Raw genomic sequence first — 20,490 nt, 5'->3', positions numbered from 1 at the left:
ATTAAAAAAAAGGATTCGAAGACAAAATAGAAGAGAAAATCAGAATAAAGAAGGAGACTCAAAGAACAGCACATGTAAATAACAAGATTATAAAACTCAAAAAAACGGCAGATATAGATGGCACTGTTCTAAAATTGATACTGTAATAGGGAGAACATGAGCGATCTAAGTAAAAGTGACTGCAATTAATTTCACTTGAAGATGCGGCGAAGCCCTTGCTGCAAACGGTTCAAACATGGCATTTGGTGGGGGGGCTAGTCTTCAGTCGAATTCTAGAGTGTCAACTTTTTGTGATGCAAAAGAAAAGTTACCCATATGTCAATTGAAGCTCAGTGAGAACAGCATAACAGCATCCTAATCATCCAAAATAGACCTTCAAAGTTGAATAGATTAGGTGGCACACTGACAAATGCCATGTTTTCATTTTTTTAATAATTTAAAATGTTTTCTCATGTTTAATTAATTTTTACATTTTTTAACTTTTTTTAATAATTTTAAATATCATTTGCAGATTCAATTTTTACACTACCGGAGAATTCAGCCCTGGGTTGTAGACTTGTAGTACCGTTGGCAGAATCTTGTCAGCTGTTCTTCTTTGTTGGGAGAGAGGCTGAATGATGAGAGCTCCATAAGTGCTCAAGTTTCATGGTGTCTTCATATTTAATCAGCCCCATTCATTTTGTTTTGGAGAAACAATCATGTGTTTGTTCTCATCTTCTTTTAAAAGTACAATTTCTTCCTGGTCTGACATAAAGCCAAAGATCAAGGGAAAAGGCAAAGAGTTTCAAGTTCCAACAGGCCATGGCCTGACTGAAAGCTTTGCAGAATCACAGAAGGAAAGAGTTATTATAATAATACATAAGAGACGACAGATGGTGTACAAACACAGAGCAGAAAAGCAAGAGGGGAAAAGGCCAAAGGATAGAGGAGGAAGGGGGAATCAAACCAGAGAAAAGAAAGAGTTTCAGAGGCACCACTTGTTCAGTTGTGGTTGAGGGCGTCGCCGTCACCGTCCACGCTGATTTGGGGCCGGCAGTGAACCACGGAGAAGGAGCAGCCCGGCGCCACGCTGCCAAGAACCAGCCGGACGACGCCCTCCTGCGCCACCATCCCTCCCTCCCTCTCCACAAGCACCGCCCTCTCTATCTCCTCGTACCCTCCCCCGCCTCCCGCCACGAACGCCACCAGCGCCGCCTGAGCCGCGTGGAGGCTCGGGTTGTGCGCCGCCGATTCGATGTACGAACCCGCGAAAACCTTCCCGTCCTTCGCCCTCAGCGCCAGCCCCGAAGGGCAGTCGCTGTAAGGGGCATGGGAGCGATTAGCAGCCCGGAGGGCAGAGTCGATGAGGTCGCGATCGGCCGAGGAGTCGTCGTCGCCGGAGACGAGGACGAGTCGGTTGTTCCGGTTTTCTAGGAGGAGAGGGACACTCTCTTGGAGGAGGTCGCAGGGAGCAAACCGGTGGGGGAGGAAGAGGGCGATGCGGCGGAAAGCGTCAGGGTCGGGCTCGGCGCGGGCAGCGTCGTACCCGTCCCCTGTGACTAGGATGCTGATCTCCGGGGCGGAGCGGATCTCCTGGAAGAACTGGCGGCAGTGGCCGCACGGGGTGGTGGAGACGGCGATGTGGGTGATGGAGGACTCGCCGTGGAGGGCGGCGTTGGCGACAAGGAACTGCTCGGCGTGGACGGACTGGCTGAGGGGGAGGCCGAGGAATTCGAGGTTGACGCCGAAGAAGATGCGGCCGCTGGCGCCGAGGCCGGCCGCGCCCACGCAGTAGTCGGAGACGGGGGGTCGGGCCTTGGACTTGGCTTGGGGGACGAGCGAGGCCAGCAGCTGAAGGGTCGTGAGCCCCGACCTCTTCCTCAGCGACTGCACCTCCTCGGGTTCCATCACGAACACACCCGCCATGGACTTAGCCAAGCTTTGGACTTGGTGCAGGTGGGTGCGTGAGGTTTGGGATTAGTGCACGTCTAATGGGAGAAGATGGTATAAATAGGGAAGGATCAAAGAGCGATTGAGAGAGAGAGAGAACCAAATTGCCAATAGAATAAGGAGGGAAGTTGGCCGGGCCTACCTGACTGAACCATTTTTAGGTCCATGGGCTCTTGAGTGAACTTTCAGAGAACTCGGTTCAATCTACCACTGCCCTGAAACTTTTAATGACTACCCAATTCTTGGTTAATTGCCTTTTTCCATGTTCTAACTTTATTATTGCAAAACCATGTTTAAATAAATACCACATTGAAAGGTGTCTTGATTCCTAGTCTTGGAATAAGAAAGAATCTTACCATCTGAAAAAGAATGATCCTGGCAACTTGAACCTTAAAAACTTTGCCTACATGAATATTTAAGCTTATCTAGAGGCAACCCATCAACATCCCAATCTATTTTGGTTCTCTTGGTCAAAATTGTCTATATGAAATGGTAGTCTTGAAAAATTAATTTTTAGTGTTCAGTATTTTCAAATTATGGAAATCTTTAGTTTTCTGCTTTTAGCATTTTAGAAAATTCATTGTCATGAAAATGTTAATTAAGTGCTTAAATATTAGGATTACTTGCGTTGTTGTTTCTAATATATAATTAAGAAAAGCCTGCAAAATGCTGACAGACAATAATGCTACATTATAAGAAAACATGCATGCTTACAAAGAGGAGAACCATCACTCGAAGTTTCCTTTCTTTTCTTGGACCCTGACTTTTGTGCTGTTCTCTTCTTTCTCATTTGCTACTGAGGTTCCTTCTTCCCCATAGCTACTAAGAAGGAATCTTTTGGTGCCAATAATAGTCCATGGAACACATGCATTATTTCTTAGATGATTGGATGCATCTTCTAGACTGCATCTTTTTTTAATTTCTTGGCCACTATAAGCTAATGCCCAAACCAGCAAAAAACAAATTGATGCTGCATCCAATCTGTCCTTTTTAATCTAACTAGTGTTTCACCACACAAGCCAAGCACCATGGATGAGTTCCATCAAGTGGTGGTTGTCGCCGCCTTTTCCGACACTTGTTGTTCAATAATTGGGTTGCTTTGTGTGCTTTGGGTCGATCATTGGATCTTTTACATTCAAATGAGTGGAGAAATATACGATTGATGAGTCAACCAATTTGGAGAGATTGCTTATCTGAGTCATCCACTGGCTAGCAGGATTAAGGCTGGGCACTGGGCCGGGCTGCCGCCAGGTACCCGGCCCGACTCGTTATCGGGCCGGCCCGAGTGGGTCCAATAAGTCCATTTCGGGCCCGATATTTTATTTTTTTAGAATTTTTTATTAATCTATATATATATATATACATATATAATATTTTATCATAATTAATTATATTTATACTAAAAATATATTTTAAATTTAATCGGACTGGGCCCAGACCCAATTTTTGGATGTCGGGCCCTACTAGTTATGAGGCCGGGCCAGCCCAATGCCTAGGTTTAAGCAGAATCACTTGGTAGTATGCATTGGCACTTTGTGGCTGCTTATCTCTTTTATGGATCTTTGGAGCATATAAGTGTGACATTAGCTTGTAGCATAATGTTAATATAGAAATAAATAACGCTGATCATATTTGTGTGTTGCATTCATGCATACAGAAGGTTTTCATAAATATTTGTCCAATAGAACATCAAATGTTGGGGAATTTTAAGTAGAAATCTGATCTTCATGGCCCAAAACTAAGGAATGTCTGTTTGGACCGAGATGGCTAGGCCGATAAGGACATTGTTTCGGGATTTTAAGTAGCCATTGTATAAAACTTGAAAAATACTAAATATTGAAATTTTTAGTTGTTGCATGCACACCGAAAATTATAAGATTGCAGCTAAATCCAGTTCTAAAATATAAGCACTGAATAAGCATGTCAAATTATAATACACTCATTCTCTGCAAGCATGCCAATAATTTGGTACATCTGTGACAACAACAAGAATTTAAAACAATAGAAGGAAGCTTGTTCCCAGCTACCTGCTGAACAAATATACGGTTAAAACAATGGGTCAGATCCCAATTTCATACCCATAAAATAAGAACGTTAGGTGTGCTGTGGGACTCGGTGTCTCAACTAATAACACACGACGTTTGAGGTTTCTCTCTCTCTCTCTCTCTATATATATATATATATATATATATATATATATATATGTTGAGAGAGAGAGAGGAAAGCTGATGGTGACTTTAGCTTTTTATAGTCACACAACAATTTAATCGGTGCCGTCACGATCCAACATGCGTTTTGCACATTTTTCTTATTGTACTTTAGACGGACGGCCTTGGTTAGATGATTGAGAGACTCTATTTAACGAAAGTCATCGTTCACTTGTTCATATATATATATATATGTAATGTGTGCTGTGTGTGTGCACGCGCTTTATGTGACAGAAACTAATTAACAAGCACTTGGGGAACCAAGAAGTCATTAATGTGAATGACTTAAAGCATGCCCAGAAGCTTATGTCTGAATACTTATTAAAAATTGTGTTTGTATGGGGTCTAGAATGAATTAACTTTTTGATATGCCTCAAGAAGGTAACATAGCAAGTCGGGGCTCATGGCCGGGGATACGTAGATAGTGCGTCTCCGCTTTGATTCCGGGTAGGTGCTACTCTCCTGGGCCACAAAAGTAAAGAGGTGCTCCGTCGAGCTGAAGGCGACCCTTCGCAGCCCAGGACTCGAGACTGGCTAGAGAGTTGATTGAACTTTCAAACTTCAAGTTAACTCAAGACATCATCAGGATGTCTCCTTTGCATAACCTAATAGAGATCTGACTAAGGCAACCTGTTAAATAGCAACTCGGAAAATAGTTTCAACACTTGTTCGAGTTTGACGAATTACTTGGCTAATCAAAACAAGAAATTCATTAGTTTTATATCAAAGATTGAACACTTTTCTGCAATAAATATAGAATTTAAGGCCAACTAAAAACTGTAAGCGCATTAAAATTGTTTAATTCCATCTCTCCCTCTTTCTTTATAGGAGAGTATTTTAGAGGGCATACTAGAACATTGTGCTTTTGGATGACACTTGTTTAAAAAATATATGCCATCTTCTTATTTTAGGAGATATTGTGTGATTAGTGTCTAATTATTGATCCTCGAAACAAAATCCATAATTCTGATCATGTTTCCTAAAACAAAAACTTAATATTTTTAGATCATGCGTGTTTTAAAACATGTGTTCTAAGCATTGTCACATATACCATGTATGAATATTATACAATGATGAATTTCTCGAGTATAATAAGGTAAAGTTGTATATCTTGGGAACATCTAGGGAAAATCTCGTCATTTTTTTAAATTTAAAACATTTAATAAATCTTGAAAATTATAAAAAATAAAAATTAATAAAAATATGAAAAAATGCATATAATGCGTGTTTTTTTATGTTTTTTTATTTTATGGTGTTTTTTAAAAAAAAAAGATGCTTCTAAATTGTCGTTTTATACAACTGACTTATTTTTCAAGTATTATAAGTGTTTTTTTTCGAATAATACGCATTTTATGTGAATGATTCTAAGAATACAATCTTCTTCTTATTATTTATCAAGCACCCTCCTAAGTTCTCCAAAATCCAAGGAAGGAACTACTGACAAATATTTATGTCAGTATTCTAATTGGCCAAGTTAGGGAAGACTTATTTCAATGTAATTTGTTTGTTTACAATATGTGTTACTGTCTTGGGAATTATACTGTTGGCATCAATACTGACGCTATCAAATTGGTATTTCATTGCAGAGAAAATTAACCCTCATAACTCCTCTTGTTTCACCGGATCAACTCCCAGTTGAGAGAAAAGCAAGGCAGAAAATTCTCGATTGAATATTCATTCTTCATTTTTCATACTTTGATATGTTGTCAATGTATAAATATATAGTGTTCAATCTTTCTAAACGAAAGACGAAATCGATTCTAATTTTTGTGAGATTTAAAAGTTTAAACGTATCCATTTCAGGTGATTGATAGAAAATCTCACAGCTCGAATGAAGGACGAAACCTCCTCTCTTTTTCCTATTTCTATAGGATACAAACTACAATTAGAGCCTCTAATAACCCTTCCTATAATTCAACTTGCATATTGGTGCTTTCTTTTCGTAGTATAGAAAACTGACACAATTGGAGTTTGAAACAGTGACTGGTCCCTTACCACTATCGGTTCCCGTCCCTTGCGATGCACCGACCTCCTTATGCACGTTCAGATACAGTGGACTGTCCACACGAGTCTCTTGAAAATTTCTTTATTTTTAAATGAGAATATATATATATATATATATATATATATATATATATATGCGTTGAAATATACATACATTAGCAATGCCAAGAACTAAGCAGATTCCACTTGTGTCATGGCTTGATATCTCATATATTTGGATGTAACATCTTTCATATGGAAGACGCGAATATGAATATTGAGAAATGGGTATTGTATTTACAAAGTTTCTTTCTTAAAGTAATAAGGCACATGTGATATGCATGCATAAAAACATAAAAGTCATGTTTTGTGGACAACATATAAGATGAATTCCAGAAGCCAAAAAACTCATCTACACATTTAAGAAACGTTATTTCTCTTATAAATTCTCCATGTTTTAAAAGTAAACATCATAAAGTAAACTATTAAAAAAAATGATAAAGACGAACCACTTACCAAAACGAGATGGCTTGATCAAATTTCTCAGTGAACATTAATGACATTAATCCGATCGATGTTGAGTTTTGTCCCAAAGAGATTCAGATCGGCGATATCATGACCGACTCGAACCCCAAAAGTTTGGATCAAGAATGGTTGCCAAATATGAAGCTACTGGGAAGACCCGTATGGCTACGTCCACCGGTAGTATAGATTCATAGATCAAATTCATTTGAACCAAATTTCCAATTACATATTTTGAGAGCCAACGAATAGAAAACCAAGTGGTTTCAATCGGGATGTTACGAGATCGAAACCCATTGCCAACATCAGATATGAAAATATTTTAAAGCTTAAGCCGTTCGACAACATCACCCAACATCACATGTATGAAAATATTTTCAATATAGAGAAGCTTCAAACAGGATTGAATTGATTAATTGCAGCTTCTTGATAGAAACAAACGCTTTCATGGAGTCATATTATTACAGGTTGAGTGACAACTTGGATCCACGTCCGAATCAGGTCAATAATTGATATCATATCCGACCGCTTCCCGCCCAATCGGTTCGGTTACGCAAACAAGAATTTCCAAACCGACATTGTCTGAAAAAGATCCGGAACCGCACCTGACTCAGGTGCGTTCTTATCCGAAGCATCCGCACCAAAGACCTGGTCAAACCCAAATCCAACCAAAAAAAAAAAATTGTTGACTCGTTTATGAGTACCAAAAAAAAAAGGCAGAGTTTTTGATTTTTTTCATTTAACTGCTTGAATTAGCCGCAGGAAAGGTGGTCAAAAGAAAATAAATTCAAACCCAAAGCCTGGTTCTGTCATACTGACTTTTTTCATGAAAAGCCACATACGGATCCGACATGGATCAGTCTGACCCGACCCGCGAAACCCGCTCAAGCTGGCGAGGCGCGCGCCTCACACACACACGCACGCACGCACGCACGCACGCTCGCTCCCGAGGGACACGTGTGTGCGCGGAAGGGTTTGTATCTACGGAGCAGAGATATACCTTCACGTCTACGAGCATTTTTGTACGTACAACGTAATCCGCGTTCCCGCTCGTGCTCCTCGAACTCGAATTGAGAGAGGATAGAGAGAGGGTTTGGGGAAAATGGGAGGGAGGGAAGAGTGGATAGTGAAAGTGATCAGTGGTCGCTCCGGCTGTTGACCACCGGCAATGCCCTTTTTCAGGCGCCGCCTCCGACATCGGGAAATCCTTGAATAGTTAAGAAGGGGGGAGAAAGGGAGAGAGATAGAGAGGGCTGCGTGATGGAGGGGTCTCCGCAGAAGAAGGATCTGATCGTCGGCCTCCGCCCTCTTCATCATCGCGATGGAGAGGGCGCCTCTGCCGCCAATGTTGCCGTTGAATCTTCACCCTCCCTGCGTTCTCCTATAGTACAGGTATGCCTTCCCTTCCTGTGTGTGCGTCGCGTGCCAGTGAGTGCGAATGCGAGTGAGTGGTTTTCGTTTGTGACGTCGTGGGTCGAGGTAGGATGATGTCTTTGTCTTGAGGTTGGAGTTAGAGTGGGGGCGGATCTTGGAATCTTTATCGCGATTTTTGCGGGGTTCATTTTGTTTGTGGATGTTTTGATTGAGTGATGACTCTGTCGGAATATGTTTTTGCCGCTTCCTTTCTCGATCTGTCCTCGTTTTCTAATTTGATGGTGTGCTTGAAATATTATGGATGATCTGCGGTGATCATCGGGAGTAATTGTTTCTGAGGGGTTTTTGTTGTGTTCGCATTCTTGGAAATATGTTCTGGCTTATTGCTTCAGAATACAGTCTCCCACTTTGCCCTCCATCTTGCCTTCACCCTTTTGGCGGATCAAGACAATCCCTTCAGTGCATCTACTCTAACGTTTCTTGATTAGCTTACTGAAAACATATTGGATGACCCATCGTGTCTTCCTCTAGTTTCTTAGATCTTGTGGTTCATGCATGAACCTTTGCCTTTTCCAGGATGACCCAGTCTTATCTTTCGCCGATCTTCAATACTTCTAATATTTTTAGTTACTCCGCTTGATATTTTGCCAATTTCTTTTTATTTTCCAATTTCCTTTTTTGTTTTTGTAATGCAAAAAGGCGTTCTAACACTTATCCAATTTTTATAATAAAGTCTTGATGTTTAACTGTTAATTGAAACTCATCCGTGGAACAACGCTACGTTCAGGTCGTTGAATATGAACCATGCTTCTATATCTTTTCCTCACCTGCCTTTTATTTTTCACTTTGTATTGAAAATATATTAAACTCAGTCCGCGTAGGAGAGGAAATTTGGTTTGGTACTTATAGAGTAGCTTATAGCGACGTATGTTTTTCCACTATTTAGTGTTTGTTCCGAGATGCTCGGCTTTTTCTTTTGTTTACAAAATGATAGAGCAAGTGCACCACTGAAATGGGCCGCTGCCTAAGTAGTAGGTGTCCATAAATGGCTGCAAATCACTAAACAATGCTTGTCCGTCGTGAGAGAGTGAACTTGTCAATAATTGTGATTCTGGTAACAGACTAGTACTTATCAAAGGTTGAACTTTTCCCTTGTCCATCACCAGTCTGTCCGAGACCTAGCATCTCCTCACAGCCAATAGATTGCCTAAAAGATTTCTCATCATAAGCCTGATGAATTCTTCTATTTGTTAATTCTCGAAGGGCCATTTGAAGGAGGCTCCGACTCCTTGCAGCCTCTATTGACGTTTGATTAATGTTTTTCCTATCCTGTTTATTATATTTCGCACTGGCCACCATCTTCTTAAGGATGCTTTTTGTACATTCAACTTCTTAAGCATGGAGTCCACCAACCCAGGAAATTGACATGGGGAAGAAAGTTTGGGGGTTGTGGGGAGGGGACATATAGTGGATAATATTGTGGAAAAATTTTGAAGGGTGGGAAACTTTCTTATTTTTTCTTTCCAAAAAATTGCACAGCATTTTCTTCTTTGAAATTCTCTGAGTGGCATCGTTCCTCCCTGGTTCTACCCTTGTAGAAGGGCAAAATACTGTGTTCCTAGTAGATAGACTAAATTATCTTTTGTTCAATCTCTTCCATAAGAAAGTTTTATCATTATATTGATTAGCTTTTTTACTGCTAATTGGGATTCTCAAATATAAATAAGAAATATGAACTATGAGTTAGTGCTTGCTAATATATGATATTCAGCCACCCAGAAAATGGTTGTCGTAGCATCTAGTTTTCCATGATTGGCACCAAGTGGGTACTTTTGTAGGTCTTCAGCTAATGGCCTTCTCTCTTTCTTGAGCCGAAGTATGCCAAAATATTGTAAGAGTAACAGTCTAAGAGATTCCACCTAACAGCCAAAAACTTCTTGGCAATGTCTTGAATTTCTTGCATACACAGTAAGGGCTAAAATATCAATAACTTGTTACCTTAAGCCAGCTAGCATATGATTTATAGGATGGTAATTTCCACATATTTGTCAACTAAAAGCTTTGTCAAAGTTGAGGAAACCATTATCAAGTAGTATTTTATCAGCATGTCCATGCAGTAAGTCATGAAAAGAAAGAATGAAATTCAAAATTTCAGAATTGTTTAACAAATTTGTCTCTTTCAGTTTCCATGTTTAAGTGGAAGGGTGAAAAGAGTCCTGGTTCTTGAAATAACTCGAATAACAACTTGTCCACATGGAGGTGTTGGTGATCCAATGGTCCCTGATGGTCCAAAGCATGTGGATGATCATAGTTCTAAGAAATCCCAGTGTATTAAATCAAGTGCTTTCTTTGGGTTTACTTTAAGAAGAATGCTGGATTTGGAAGAAAAAGGGAAGAGTCTTTTCACCGAATTATTCATTATGAGTGTGCATTATTTTTGTTCTCTTCCTCTTTTTTTCTCTGTCTGGTAACAATGTTGATGTTGGTTGTCGCATTTTTGTAGGATTCTCCTGTTTTCAATTACCTTAGCAATCTTTCACCTATCAAGCCTATCAAATCTGCTCATGTTGTGCAAGCATTTGGTGAGTTCAATTTGCCACCACCAGCCACTATTTTCACATCACCCCGTGATGTTTTGAAGAGAGAAACAATTTTGAGAAGGTATCTGTTAATTATATCTTTCTGTTGATTGCTACACTTAAACTTGTTTGTGTCATTTAACTTTTATTATTGCAGCATTCCTTGGTCACGTAAATTTTCTTTTCCAATTTTCAGGACGATGTGTTCTGAATCATCTGGTCCTGAAAGTTTTTCTTCTAAACATGAAAGGGAAGGTGCTGCAATTCCATCATGTTCTGATGGTGTTGGACGGATCAAAGTTGGTTCACTAGCTCAACAATTTGAGATGATACCATGTTTCCAAAAGAAATTGAGTGATCAGGACTCATTGCAGTTTGATACTGGTAGCCCATCTGCATGTATTGGTGACTTTCTTGCTCATTCTGTAGACGATGGTAGTAAGAGTGATGATTCACCTGATACATGTTGCAAACAAGCCACTGAGCAATCACAAATTCAACAGTCTAGCTGTGTCTGTGCCTCTTTAAGCAATGATGATGATGCGGTCAGTATAAAAAAGGTGAGGAGATTAAGGGAAACCATGCTGAAGGTGTCAGATGATGTCACATATATTCATTCTGATAGTGCAGGAGAACAAGTATTGCTTCAAGTTGCAACCGCAGAAGATACTGGCACAAAGGAGATTGGTGGACTGGAAGAAGAAAATGAAAATGTGGTGGACGAGAAGTGGACTGATGTACTTGTTCAGGACAGTGATGCTCTTTTTGATCCTAATCTCTCTCTTCAATCACATCCCTCTGAAAGCCAGCAGTCAGAAAACCAGGATCATGAAGGGGCTAATGCTTTTTCTTGTGGTGCATCTGATGGCAAGGAAAATGCAGCTGCCCTTGACAAGTCACAATCTTTTACTTTGACTAATGCCTGCCATAACCACAATGCCAATGGAGAGCAGCCAAATGGTTGGGATTGTACTCCTCAGCTAGTGCCACAATCTTTAATGTCTGTTGAGAATGATAATCCTAATGGAAAATTGGGAAGTTTAGAAAATGGCCCAACCATGGATTGGGTGGCTTTTATGGGCAAGGTGGGCATAATATTCATTTACATATTAATTTTGATTTATCATAATTTCACTTCTATTTTTAACTGTAGCATTATGGTTACATGTCCTGGTATAAGTTCTACAAAATAAACTGAGGCATGCTGTTACCATATCTTTTTCGTTTTTGTGTTGTTTTCACAGAAAATCAATTATACCTAGAAACTCTTAAGTTGAAGGCTAAGTTTCAAGAATACTATCCCTTGATTTCCAGCTTATTACTAATAAACTGTCCTCTTACTTGTTGGTTTTTGGTTGTACTTTCATTTTATGGAGCCTTGAGGATGATTTCAAATTCATCTCAAAATAGATTCTCAGTATCTGTCTCCATGATTTGTGTTAGTTATCAGATTCTGAGTGGATCTTTGCCACTTATTCAATTTTTGGTTTTGACATTACGTAAAGCAAGTTGGTCATAGTGTGTTTGCCAATGTGGTGATGTTCTCTGTTTTGGCAGTCATCAGTTGCTTTTTTTTTTTTTTTTTTTTAACACAATTCATATGTGCCTATCTTACGTCTATTTATTTAATGGAACAACAAAAGCGTGACATGCATATAACTGTTGATTCAACTTGGCTGAACCCATTTTTTGGCTTAACCTTAAGCCTTGCCTCAATTGGAAATAAGATGTTGAAATTCTCCTCTTATTGATAAAGATAAATGCTGTTAATCTTTCCAACTTTGGCAACTTGCTACATGTTTCTATTAATTTGTTTGTTTTTTTTTGTTATTTCTTACCTTTACTGGATATTAGTTGGAACCTTGAGTTGTCTAGTTTCAACATTTTGTATTGGTAGGTTGTGTTGTTACAGTGGAATGAGCAACTAATAATTTGTATGGTGTGTGCAGAATCAGTGTGGCATATCTAGGCGGTGTCTTGATTTTGAGGCCGCAGAAGCTTGCTCACAGAACATGAAAAGCGGCTACACCTCATGCTCCTCTTTAAGTGCTGACGCTGACGCAGTGGAAGATGCGCAAGCAACTGGTCTTGTTTCTTGTGCGACCTTATTGGGTGGTGACAAGTGTAAAACTTTTACACCTAATGAACTTGTCAGTGCCTCACATCATACATCTTCCAAGCTCTCATCTTCTATGTATGGTCAGTCCCTTTCTGGGATAATTGACACTTCCACCCAGAAGAATGGAAGCTCTACCATGGCATGTCCAAAGCCGTCTGGAATTGGTTTACACCTAAATAGCATTGGAAGTACAGCCGTAAAGCATTCTCCTTGCCAGATCCCTTGTAGAAATGGTCACACACCTATACAGGAAAACGATATATCTTCTGTAGTCAGCCGGCATCCATCAGATGGTCTGAAATGCCACTTCCAGGACTCGGACTTAGTTGAGAAGTCAAATTATGGTTCTCCTGTTTCCCAGAGCATCGCTTCAGGTGCAGATATGAATCAAGAGGAACCTGAATTTGGGAGTGCTGATCCTACCTTCAACTCCCTGTCGCTGAATATGGGCATGAATTCTGAGGCCTTTGGTGGTGATTTAACTCCAGTTGAACGGGAAATTATTGCCTTGGACGATGCATGCATCTATCAGGAGGATATTGACCAACTGAGCTCTAAAAAGAAAAGGCATAATTTCTCCCTTAATGATTTCTATTTTCCTCTGTATTTTACATTTGTTTGAAACTTTGAATCTTATTTATGCTATCAGGAAGAAGTCTGCAAATGCTGCAGAAAAAGAAGGTTGTAAACGTTGCAAATGCAAAAAGTCAAAATGCTTGAAACTGTAAGTCTATGATGACTATTTTATTTTTCCTGAATAAATGTAGTTCTCTTGACTGCGGTTAATATTCATGATCAATGTTTCAGCTATTGTGATTGTTTTGCTGCTGGAGTATATTGTATTGATTCGTGTACATGCAAAGAGTGTTTGAATAAACCTGAATGCAAGGATATGGTTATTAGTGCACGGCAGCAAATAGAATCTCGTAATCCTCTTGCATTTGCTCCAAGAGTTGTCCATTGGGTTGTTGAGACTACTGGAAATGGCAGTGGTGTAAGTGATCCTTCTCCTTCTTTCTCTGTAATTCTTTATGTTGGGAGGAAAATTAGGAAGCTTGTAATTTCCACAGGGAGAAGTTAAGGAAACACCTCCATCAGCCAGACATAAACGGGGATGTAACTGCAAGAGGTCAAGGTGTTTGAAGAAATACTGCGAATGCTACCAGGTCTTGATCTCACAAGTGTTTTTCTTTTCTGTTACTTTCACCATCTATTATATGCACAGTTCTGTTTTATGAATTGAAACATCCTTGTTTGCTCCATCTCCAAGGCTGGTGTGGGATGTTCCGATAGCTGCAGGTGTGAAGGATGCAAAAACATGTACGGACAAAAAGAAGGTAAGGTGGTTGCCTCAACATTATCTTTAGTGTACATGGGAGCAAGCGATACCCGTAACAAATTTGTCAATTTTTTATGGACGTGTTACTGGAAGAGTCCCCTTGAGATGTAAAGGCCTCTATTGGTCATGAGTTAATGGACCACATGTTCCTTTCAGTTACATGCTGTTATTGGCTTTGGCCACATCACTTACGGTTACCAATTGGTTTTCTTTGTTATCTGAGCAATTGACCTCATTTTCGGCATTTGTTTCAAATATCCTTTTGTCATTCTATAAAACAACTGAAATGAGTCTTCGCTGCTGGATTGTAATTTAGTTTCTCATTTTCAGTGATGCAATTGATTTCTTGCAGGATGTCTTCAACTGGACTATAAAGCAGCTGAAGATGTTAGATGGAAGGACCAAGCTGAAGATGATTTAGCTGCTGTCAAAACTGATAAGAATGTCTTGCATGCAGAGAGACGCCATCCTAATAACCCATCACCTGTTACACCGTCGTTGCAATGCTCAAGGTACTTGGCTGTTTTCATTCAGTGGCAAACTAGCACAGCATTCTGGTTGATGAACTGACCTTTTTTGTTTTCATATCTTGTGATTATGCCCATGTTAGCCACGAAAAGACAGTTTCTGAGCTTCAGCTCTCAGCAAGAAACCCCCGTTCACCAGAGTCAGAACTTTCGAACCATCACTCAGACTCACACAGGCCCTCGGCAACACCTGGAAGCACTAGCACTGACAGGTGCATGTTTTCTGAAGAGGTACATGGCGATGCAGATACTGCTGCTTGTAAACGGAGACCTAGAGGCTTGAAATCTAATAAAATAGATGAAGTTTCTCCTGGATGGGACCAGCTTGCAGAACTGTGCTCCTTGACACCATTGTCATGCCCTCAGTCAACTGTTACTGTTATTGGCTCTACTGATCGCCATCCAAATCCAGGTACTGAATCTCAATATAAAAGTGCACTCATTTCTTCCCGTTCAGCTGGTTGGCAGGACTCGCCCATTACTCCAGTGCATCAAATGGGCAATAAAAAAGTGGTGCTTGAGCTGGACCCTGATGCTGGGATGCATGGCCTTATGGATGTTGAGACACCTGATATACTAAACAAAACACGTTCGCCCATCGTGGTGGCCAAGGCTGGTTCTCCTAACCAGAAACGGGTTTCATCTCCTCGTGTTTGCTTGAGTGACTTGGCAAGATCTACCTCTTCACCTGGCATTCGTAGTAGCCGTAAATTCATTCTGCAATCAGTACCATCATTCCCATCACTCACTCCTTATTGTAAGAGCAAGGGAAATGAGAAATGAAGCCAAAAGTATTTCCCTTTGTGTGATCAGCATTGGAGGGGCGTGTTGTCAAGTATGTCTTAAGTATCAGCATAAACCTTTTCCTTTCTCTGTTAAATGTTGTACTGGTAGGGAGAGAGCAGTATGTGTTGGCCAGTGGTATTGCTGCTATCTGCTTATTTCATACCATTACTAAGGTATACGCTGCAGAAGGTGAAAATGCGGAATTTAGGATTAGGTAACATTTCTACAGCGGATCACATTTTGAGGGGTGTTCTTTTTGTTCGTTGTGTAAAATATGAATAATCAAGTCCTATGATGGTGGATATTGTTTGCATGACCTCTGCTTTCTTTCGTTCTGGGATAATGGTGTCGACGGTAAATGGCGGTTTTAAACTTCTAATTTGATGCTCTTCTATTGAAGCAGGACGATGCTAAACCACTATCTCAACAAGGATATTCAAATGCTGATCTTTTCTCTTTAATATCCTATAAAATTGAAGTACTTCGTCACAAATCTGTGTGTGTGTGTGTGCGCGCGCGTGCTTGTGTCTGTGGCCTATGAAAACTGAAACCTTGTATACCGTCTCCTGGCCTTTAGCCATCTGTAGGCCCAGGTCTTTGTCGATATCAATAGGTCTCTTGCAAGGCAAGCATATTTTTCTGCAATCTAACTGGACAAAAGTTTCCAGTCGCATCTTAAAGATCAATTTCAGGGTCTCAGAATCCTAATCATATGGATGTCAGATTTATAATAAATCTATCAATCTACTTGTGGAAGGGTGCATTGCATGCACAATGATTTTATAAGGAGTGAAGTTTCGACAGTCTAAAGTTGCTGAAAATCTCATCAGTTCATTTGAACAAACAGATCCCAGCGAGTATTTACAAGTTCCGAAGCATGGAGTCACATTGCCAAAATTTGGAGAAAAAACTTCAACACTAGACCTTTTAAAGTGCCATTACTTTTCTGCAGTCACACGCACCCAACCTTTGCCATAGCAGGGCTCCTTAAATGAAAATTGGCGTGGGGATTTTTTATTTTCTTTCCTTGTTTGGTAGACATCTAGAGTTGGGCAGCCACTATCAGTTATATAAAACGTAGATTTAATGCATATAAGTTACACAGTTGATTTAGGAGTTAGATTCTTAATTTGAATAATAATGGTGTCTGGTGGAACGATTTTGACATGGAAGGCGTTATTGCTAAACTTGGAAAGGAACTGAGTCAAAATTGCTCGCTTGTTTTCATTTCAGAAGTGAAACTTTTCCCATTGGCATTTGATTGTAGATTGTATAGCTAACTTTTACCTCCATAGATGGCCCACTTTTCCACTTATATGAAATTTTGCACTTAAAGCCCCCAGAGAGATCCTAATGTTCATTGAATTGATAAATTGCAATAGTTGTCAAAATTGGAGGGAGTTTAAGATGTGCACTCCTCATTCTTGTGCTTAATTCATGCTACTGTGGTTTCTCGCTTTGTGTACATAACTTTTTATTTTCTGAACGCACTCGATATGAAACCAGAATCTTAACCATCCTCAAGTCATACATCTGTTGCTCTATCTTGCATCAGGGAGACTGAATTTCAAGAGAATCATAGGAATCATGACCATAAAAAATAACAAACCGCAGCGTTCTCTAACATAACAACTCATTTTGGCTTCTTGCTAGATCAAACCTGCTTCCATATCGCCGGGACGGCAATTGTTTATTAATTTGTATCAAATCAATGATTGTCGATCAACTCACAGCCATTACTTCAAAACATTAGCTATTGAAGAGAGAGAGAGAGAGAGAGAGAGTAGGGTCTACTTGGCTTTATAAATGGTACCACCAATCTCAAGTTCAATATTCATCAGTACCATCATGATAGCATCCTTCACATCCAATCTGATGACGTGGTTACACCATGCCACCCAACGCGACCAGTTGCACTACCTATCATTTGGTGTGTGTGTGAGTGTGTGTGCCTGAGAGAAAGAGAGAGAGAGATTGGCCAAACCATTTTTTTTGTGGGTACTCACTCACAGATTTCAATATCCAAGGAGCACTTATATATATAACAAAGTAAATATTTAAAGGTATTAATGTAAAAATAAAGAAACATTTCAACCAAAACGTAGAGCCGATTGATTGTGACCAACTACTCTTCTAGTGAAGAAAAATTAGATGTATGACAACAAACAAGGTGAAAAATTGTCCTTGTTTTTTAGTTTTTTTTTTTTTTTGTTTCATCATACTCTTCTTCTTGCCATGAACAGGTGAACGTGAAATGAAATTGGTTGCAGCTGAGCCGCATGTCTCTCAACAAGTCGATAAATAACTGATTGACTGTAACCAACCGTGGAAAAATTTTCTCTCCTTCTATTATTATTTTTTGTTTCTTCAAGCTCCGTTTACCTTGAACAGGCGATCGGTCATGACATTTACAAATTAAAGAAGATGAAGGTCTGAATCTGAAGAAGGACAAAAGAATCGATATCCAAGCAGGGTCACAAACCACTGGCATAACTTGTTAAGAATCTGTCTGACCCTACCCAACTCATCTCCAACCAAGATGCCTCGATCATGTGGGCAGGACGAGGCCAAATGCATCAGGATCAATAGGAACCTCTCGCCCAGGAGATGAACGGAATCCAGCCACTAGTGCCGGATTGCTTAATCTCTTTATCAGCCGTGCACTTTGATGCCTTAGATTCTCTCTCTACAACCATAGCTGGATATTTTGTGGAAAGGAGACTCTCCGACCGACCTATGGAGAGACTGATCTTCATTCCTTGCTCGCGGTTACTATATTATTGAGAAATCTACTCATGGCGGTTGTTTAATTTTTAAGTTTTAATCTGCTTTGTAACAGTGAAGTGATTGGTAGGTGGCTAGTTTCGTTTTAAATCTTTGGGACGTGAACTCATTCTGCTGTAAAAGGGCAGCTACTGAAGCGGTAGAAGTGGCATTTGATGGGTAGGATATTTTCTGTAGCACTGAAAATAAAATTCATATATATGAAAATTTTTATTGCCGGATGAAAAAAACAACCGTTGGGTTTGTTTTCACAAATTTCTTCCAGAAACTTTTTTTCACCCGAAAGGATGGAAAAAAATTTTTAGGATGAAAAAAAAGTAAATGTTGGACTATCAAAGCATTCCTTAATCCAAGAGTTCTCTTTTTTCATCAAATTAAGAAATTTATTTCCTGTAACATAAATCCAAGTCGAGCAAACACAAAAAGGTTTTTGAAAATCTGGATTTTGTTTTCATTTCTTTCATTCCTAAAATAAGTTTCTGGAAACTTATTTTCAACTCCATATTTCCAATTAATCAAACGACCCCAAAGATAATAAAGGATTGAATGGGGGCTTTGGTCTTCAGCCGAGCGGCTGGAAAGTAACCTGTAACAATCTTGAAAACCACTTAATCTTAACAAATTAATTCGTAATGTTCCTATCGATTAAGACCACTAAAATACCCCTGCAAGTTAAATGCAAGACGACTCCTCCATCCAGGGGCGGAGGGAGGGGGGGGGGGCGCCCTGGCCATGGTCCGGATGGGCCCAGGGAATTTTTTTTTTACATTGAAAAAATCAATTTTTTTTTAGTTTGGCCCGACCGGTCGCTCTTCGTCGCTCATCTTAGCCCGACCTTTGGCCCGATCCGCAAATCGTATTGGCCCGACCCTAGAAAAAATCCTAGCTCCACCCCTGCCTCCATCCCCCTGTCCGAGCATAAGTGAAACCTGAAAAACTTTTGTCCCTTAAAACCACAAAAAATGCACCTATAGTAGAACATGGGAACACATATTAACTGGATAACAATGTCCTCCAATTAAGACTGTTCTGTAGTTTGTGAGTGAAAATTAGAGTAGATTAAGTGGTTGGTGTTTTCAACAAGTAAAAATAGTGCATAGATGTAAACAGAAGGCAATGTAATCGTTCATTCCTTCCTTTGTCAGTGTATTACATGGGGATGATGGGAGAATGTAAGTCTTCTTTGGTCTGAGTTTGTAGGACACAAAAAATAAATGCCAATATGAATGCCGGAATTCCATCTTCAATCCTTCATTTGATGGTTGATTTTTCCTTTCCTGTCTACTCCCCATTTGAATGCGAAACACGGACCTAGAAAAAAGCGCTCCTTTCAAATTTGAACAGAAGCAGCTAATTGTATTGGCCAACAATGTTTGAAAATTAAGGCCTTTTCCGATACAGAATGGCACGTCTCTTTCCGTATCGGCTACTTTTATTTGTTTTATGTATTACAAAATCAGAAAAAATGACAAATGTTTTGTTTGCGTAAGAAGGTCAATTTGGCCAATCCTGGCCTCTAAGGCTCGGTGTCCGGTCGGGTATTTGGCCGGCCTCGAGCTCAGGCTCATGCCTGAAAAAAAACGCACTTCACGATTGGCCTGACTAAGTCCCGTTTGATCTGATAAAAAATTTTAATGTATATTTTATTGATTTTTATACATGATTATAATATTTTATTATGATTATATATATATTTTTATATTAAAAAAATATATATTTTTTAATTTAATATGAGGGTCCGAGCCTGGGTTTCAGGTGTCGGGCCGGCCTGATGCCCAGATTTACTGGTCTCATACATAGTTGTAAATGAAAGAAGACCATCTGTGGCTTGGGGACGATGTCCTATTTATTTCTATGACGGGAGGAAACCACACCTAAGTCAGGAAACTTTGCAAATAGTATCATGTTTATTTATACATATTGGTGCACCCTTTAAGATTGAGAAAATTTAAAATGGTACCATTCAGATTAAATTTTTCTGGTTTCGTCACGGATTCAACCCATGTACATCCCTATATTTTCGAGACTTTCCAGTTCTTCATAACTGTGCAGTTGGGGTCCTAACACTGAATAAGACCAGTACAAGCCGATACCGACCGGTAGGGGTAGAGCCAGGAATTTTTTTAGAGGCAGGCCAAACTCTGTATGGGTCTGGGCTAAGAGGAGCGACAAGTAAGGCCAAACTAAAAAAAAAATTATTTTTTCAATATAAATTTTATTTTTTTTCCAGCGTTCACCCGGGCCATGGCCCAGGCGACCCCCCCCTCCCTCCCCCCTGCCGACCGGCGGGGTTCGGTTTAAGGCATACATATTTTCTAGTATGGTTGCACGAAGACTCCTG

The 20,490-nt window shown here is 39.9% G+C and overlaps 2 protein-coding genes across 2 annotated transcripts; one reads left to right on the top strand and one right to left on the bottom strand.

Annotated features, from left to right (window-relative positions):
• Positions 1-836: 836 nt before the first annotated feature.
• On the bottom strand, positions 837-2,055 carry LOC116255621 (cytidine deaminase 1-like). Its single transcript, XM_031631491.2, has one exon. It carries the CDS (start codon positions 1,903-1,905, stop codon positions 982-984), a length of 924 nt encoding a protein of 307 aa, XP_031487351.1. The 5' UTR covers positions 1,906-2,055; the 3' UTR covers positions 837-981.
• Positions 2,056-7,691: 5,636 nt separating this feature from the next.
• On the top strand, positions 7,692-15,678 carry LOC116256871 (uncharacterized). Its single transcript, XM_031633403.2, has 10 exons — positions 7,692-8,033; positions 10,519-10,676; positions 10,791-11,679; positions 12,544-13,280; positions 13,363-13,437; positions 13,521-13,707; positions 13,784-13,879; positions 13,984-14,050; positions 14,405-14,564; positions 14,663-15,678. The coding sequence occupies exons 1-10, from the start codon at positions 7,902-7,904 to the stop codon at positions 15,360-15,362; spliced, it is 3,201 nt and encodes a 1,066-aa protein (XP_031489263.1). The 5' UTR covers positions 7,692-7,901; the 3' UTR covers positions 15,363-15,678.
• Positions 15,679-20,490: the final 4,812 nt, after the last annotated feature.

The sequence above is a fragment of the Nymphaea colorata genome, chromosome 6 (genome assembly GCF_008831285.2).
Source record: "Nymphaea colorata isolate Beijing-Zhang1983 chromosome 6, ASM883128v2, whole genome shotgun sequence".
NCBI classification, from domain to species: domain Eukaryota; kingdom Viridiplantae; phylum Streptophyta; class Magnoliopsida; order Nymphaeales; family Nymphaeaceae; genus Nymphaea; species Nymphaea colorata.
This window is presented reverse-complemented; position numbering and strand designations above follow the sequence as displayed.

Coding starts and splice junctions, on each gene's coding strand:
- LOC116255621 (XM_031631491.2), bottom strand. CDS start 1,905: ATGGCGGGTGTGTTCGTGATGGAACCCGAGGAGGTGCAGTCGCTGAGG.
- LOC116256871 (XM_031633403.2), top strand. CDS start 7,902: ATGGAGGGGTCTCCGCAGAAGAAGGATCTGATCGTCGGCCTCCGCCCT. Junction 13,708..13,783: donor CTACTGGAAATGGCAGTGGT/GTAAGTGATCCT, acceptor TAATTTCCACAG/GGAGAAGTTAAGGAAACACC. Junction 14,051..14,404: donor CATGTACGGACAAAAAGAAG/GTAAGGTGGTTG, acceptor GATTTCTTGCAG/GATGTCTTCAACTGGACTAT.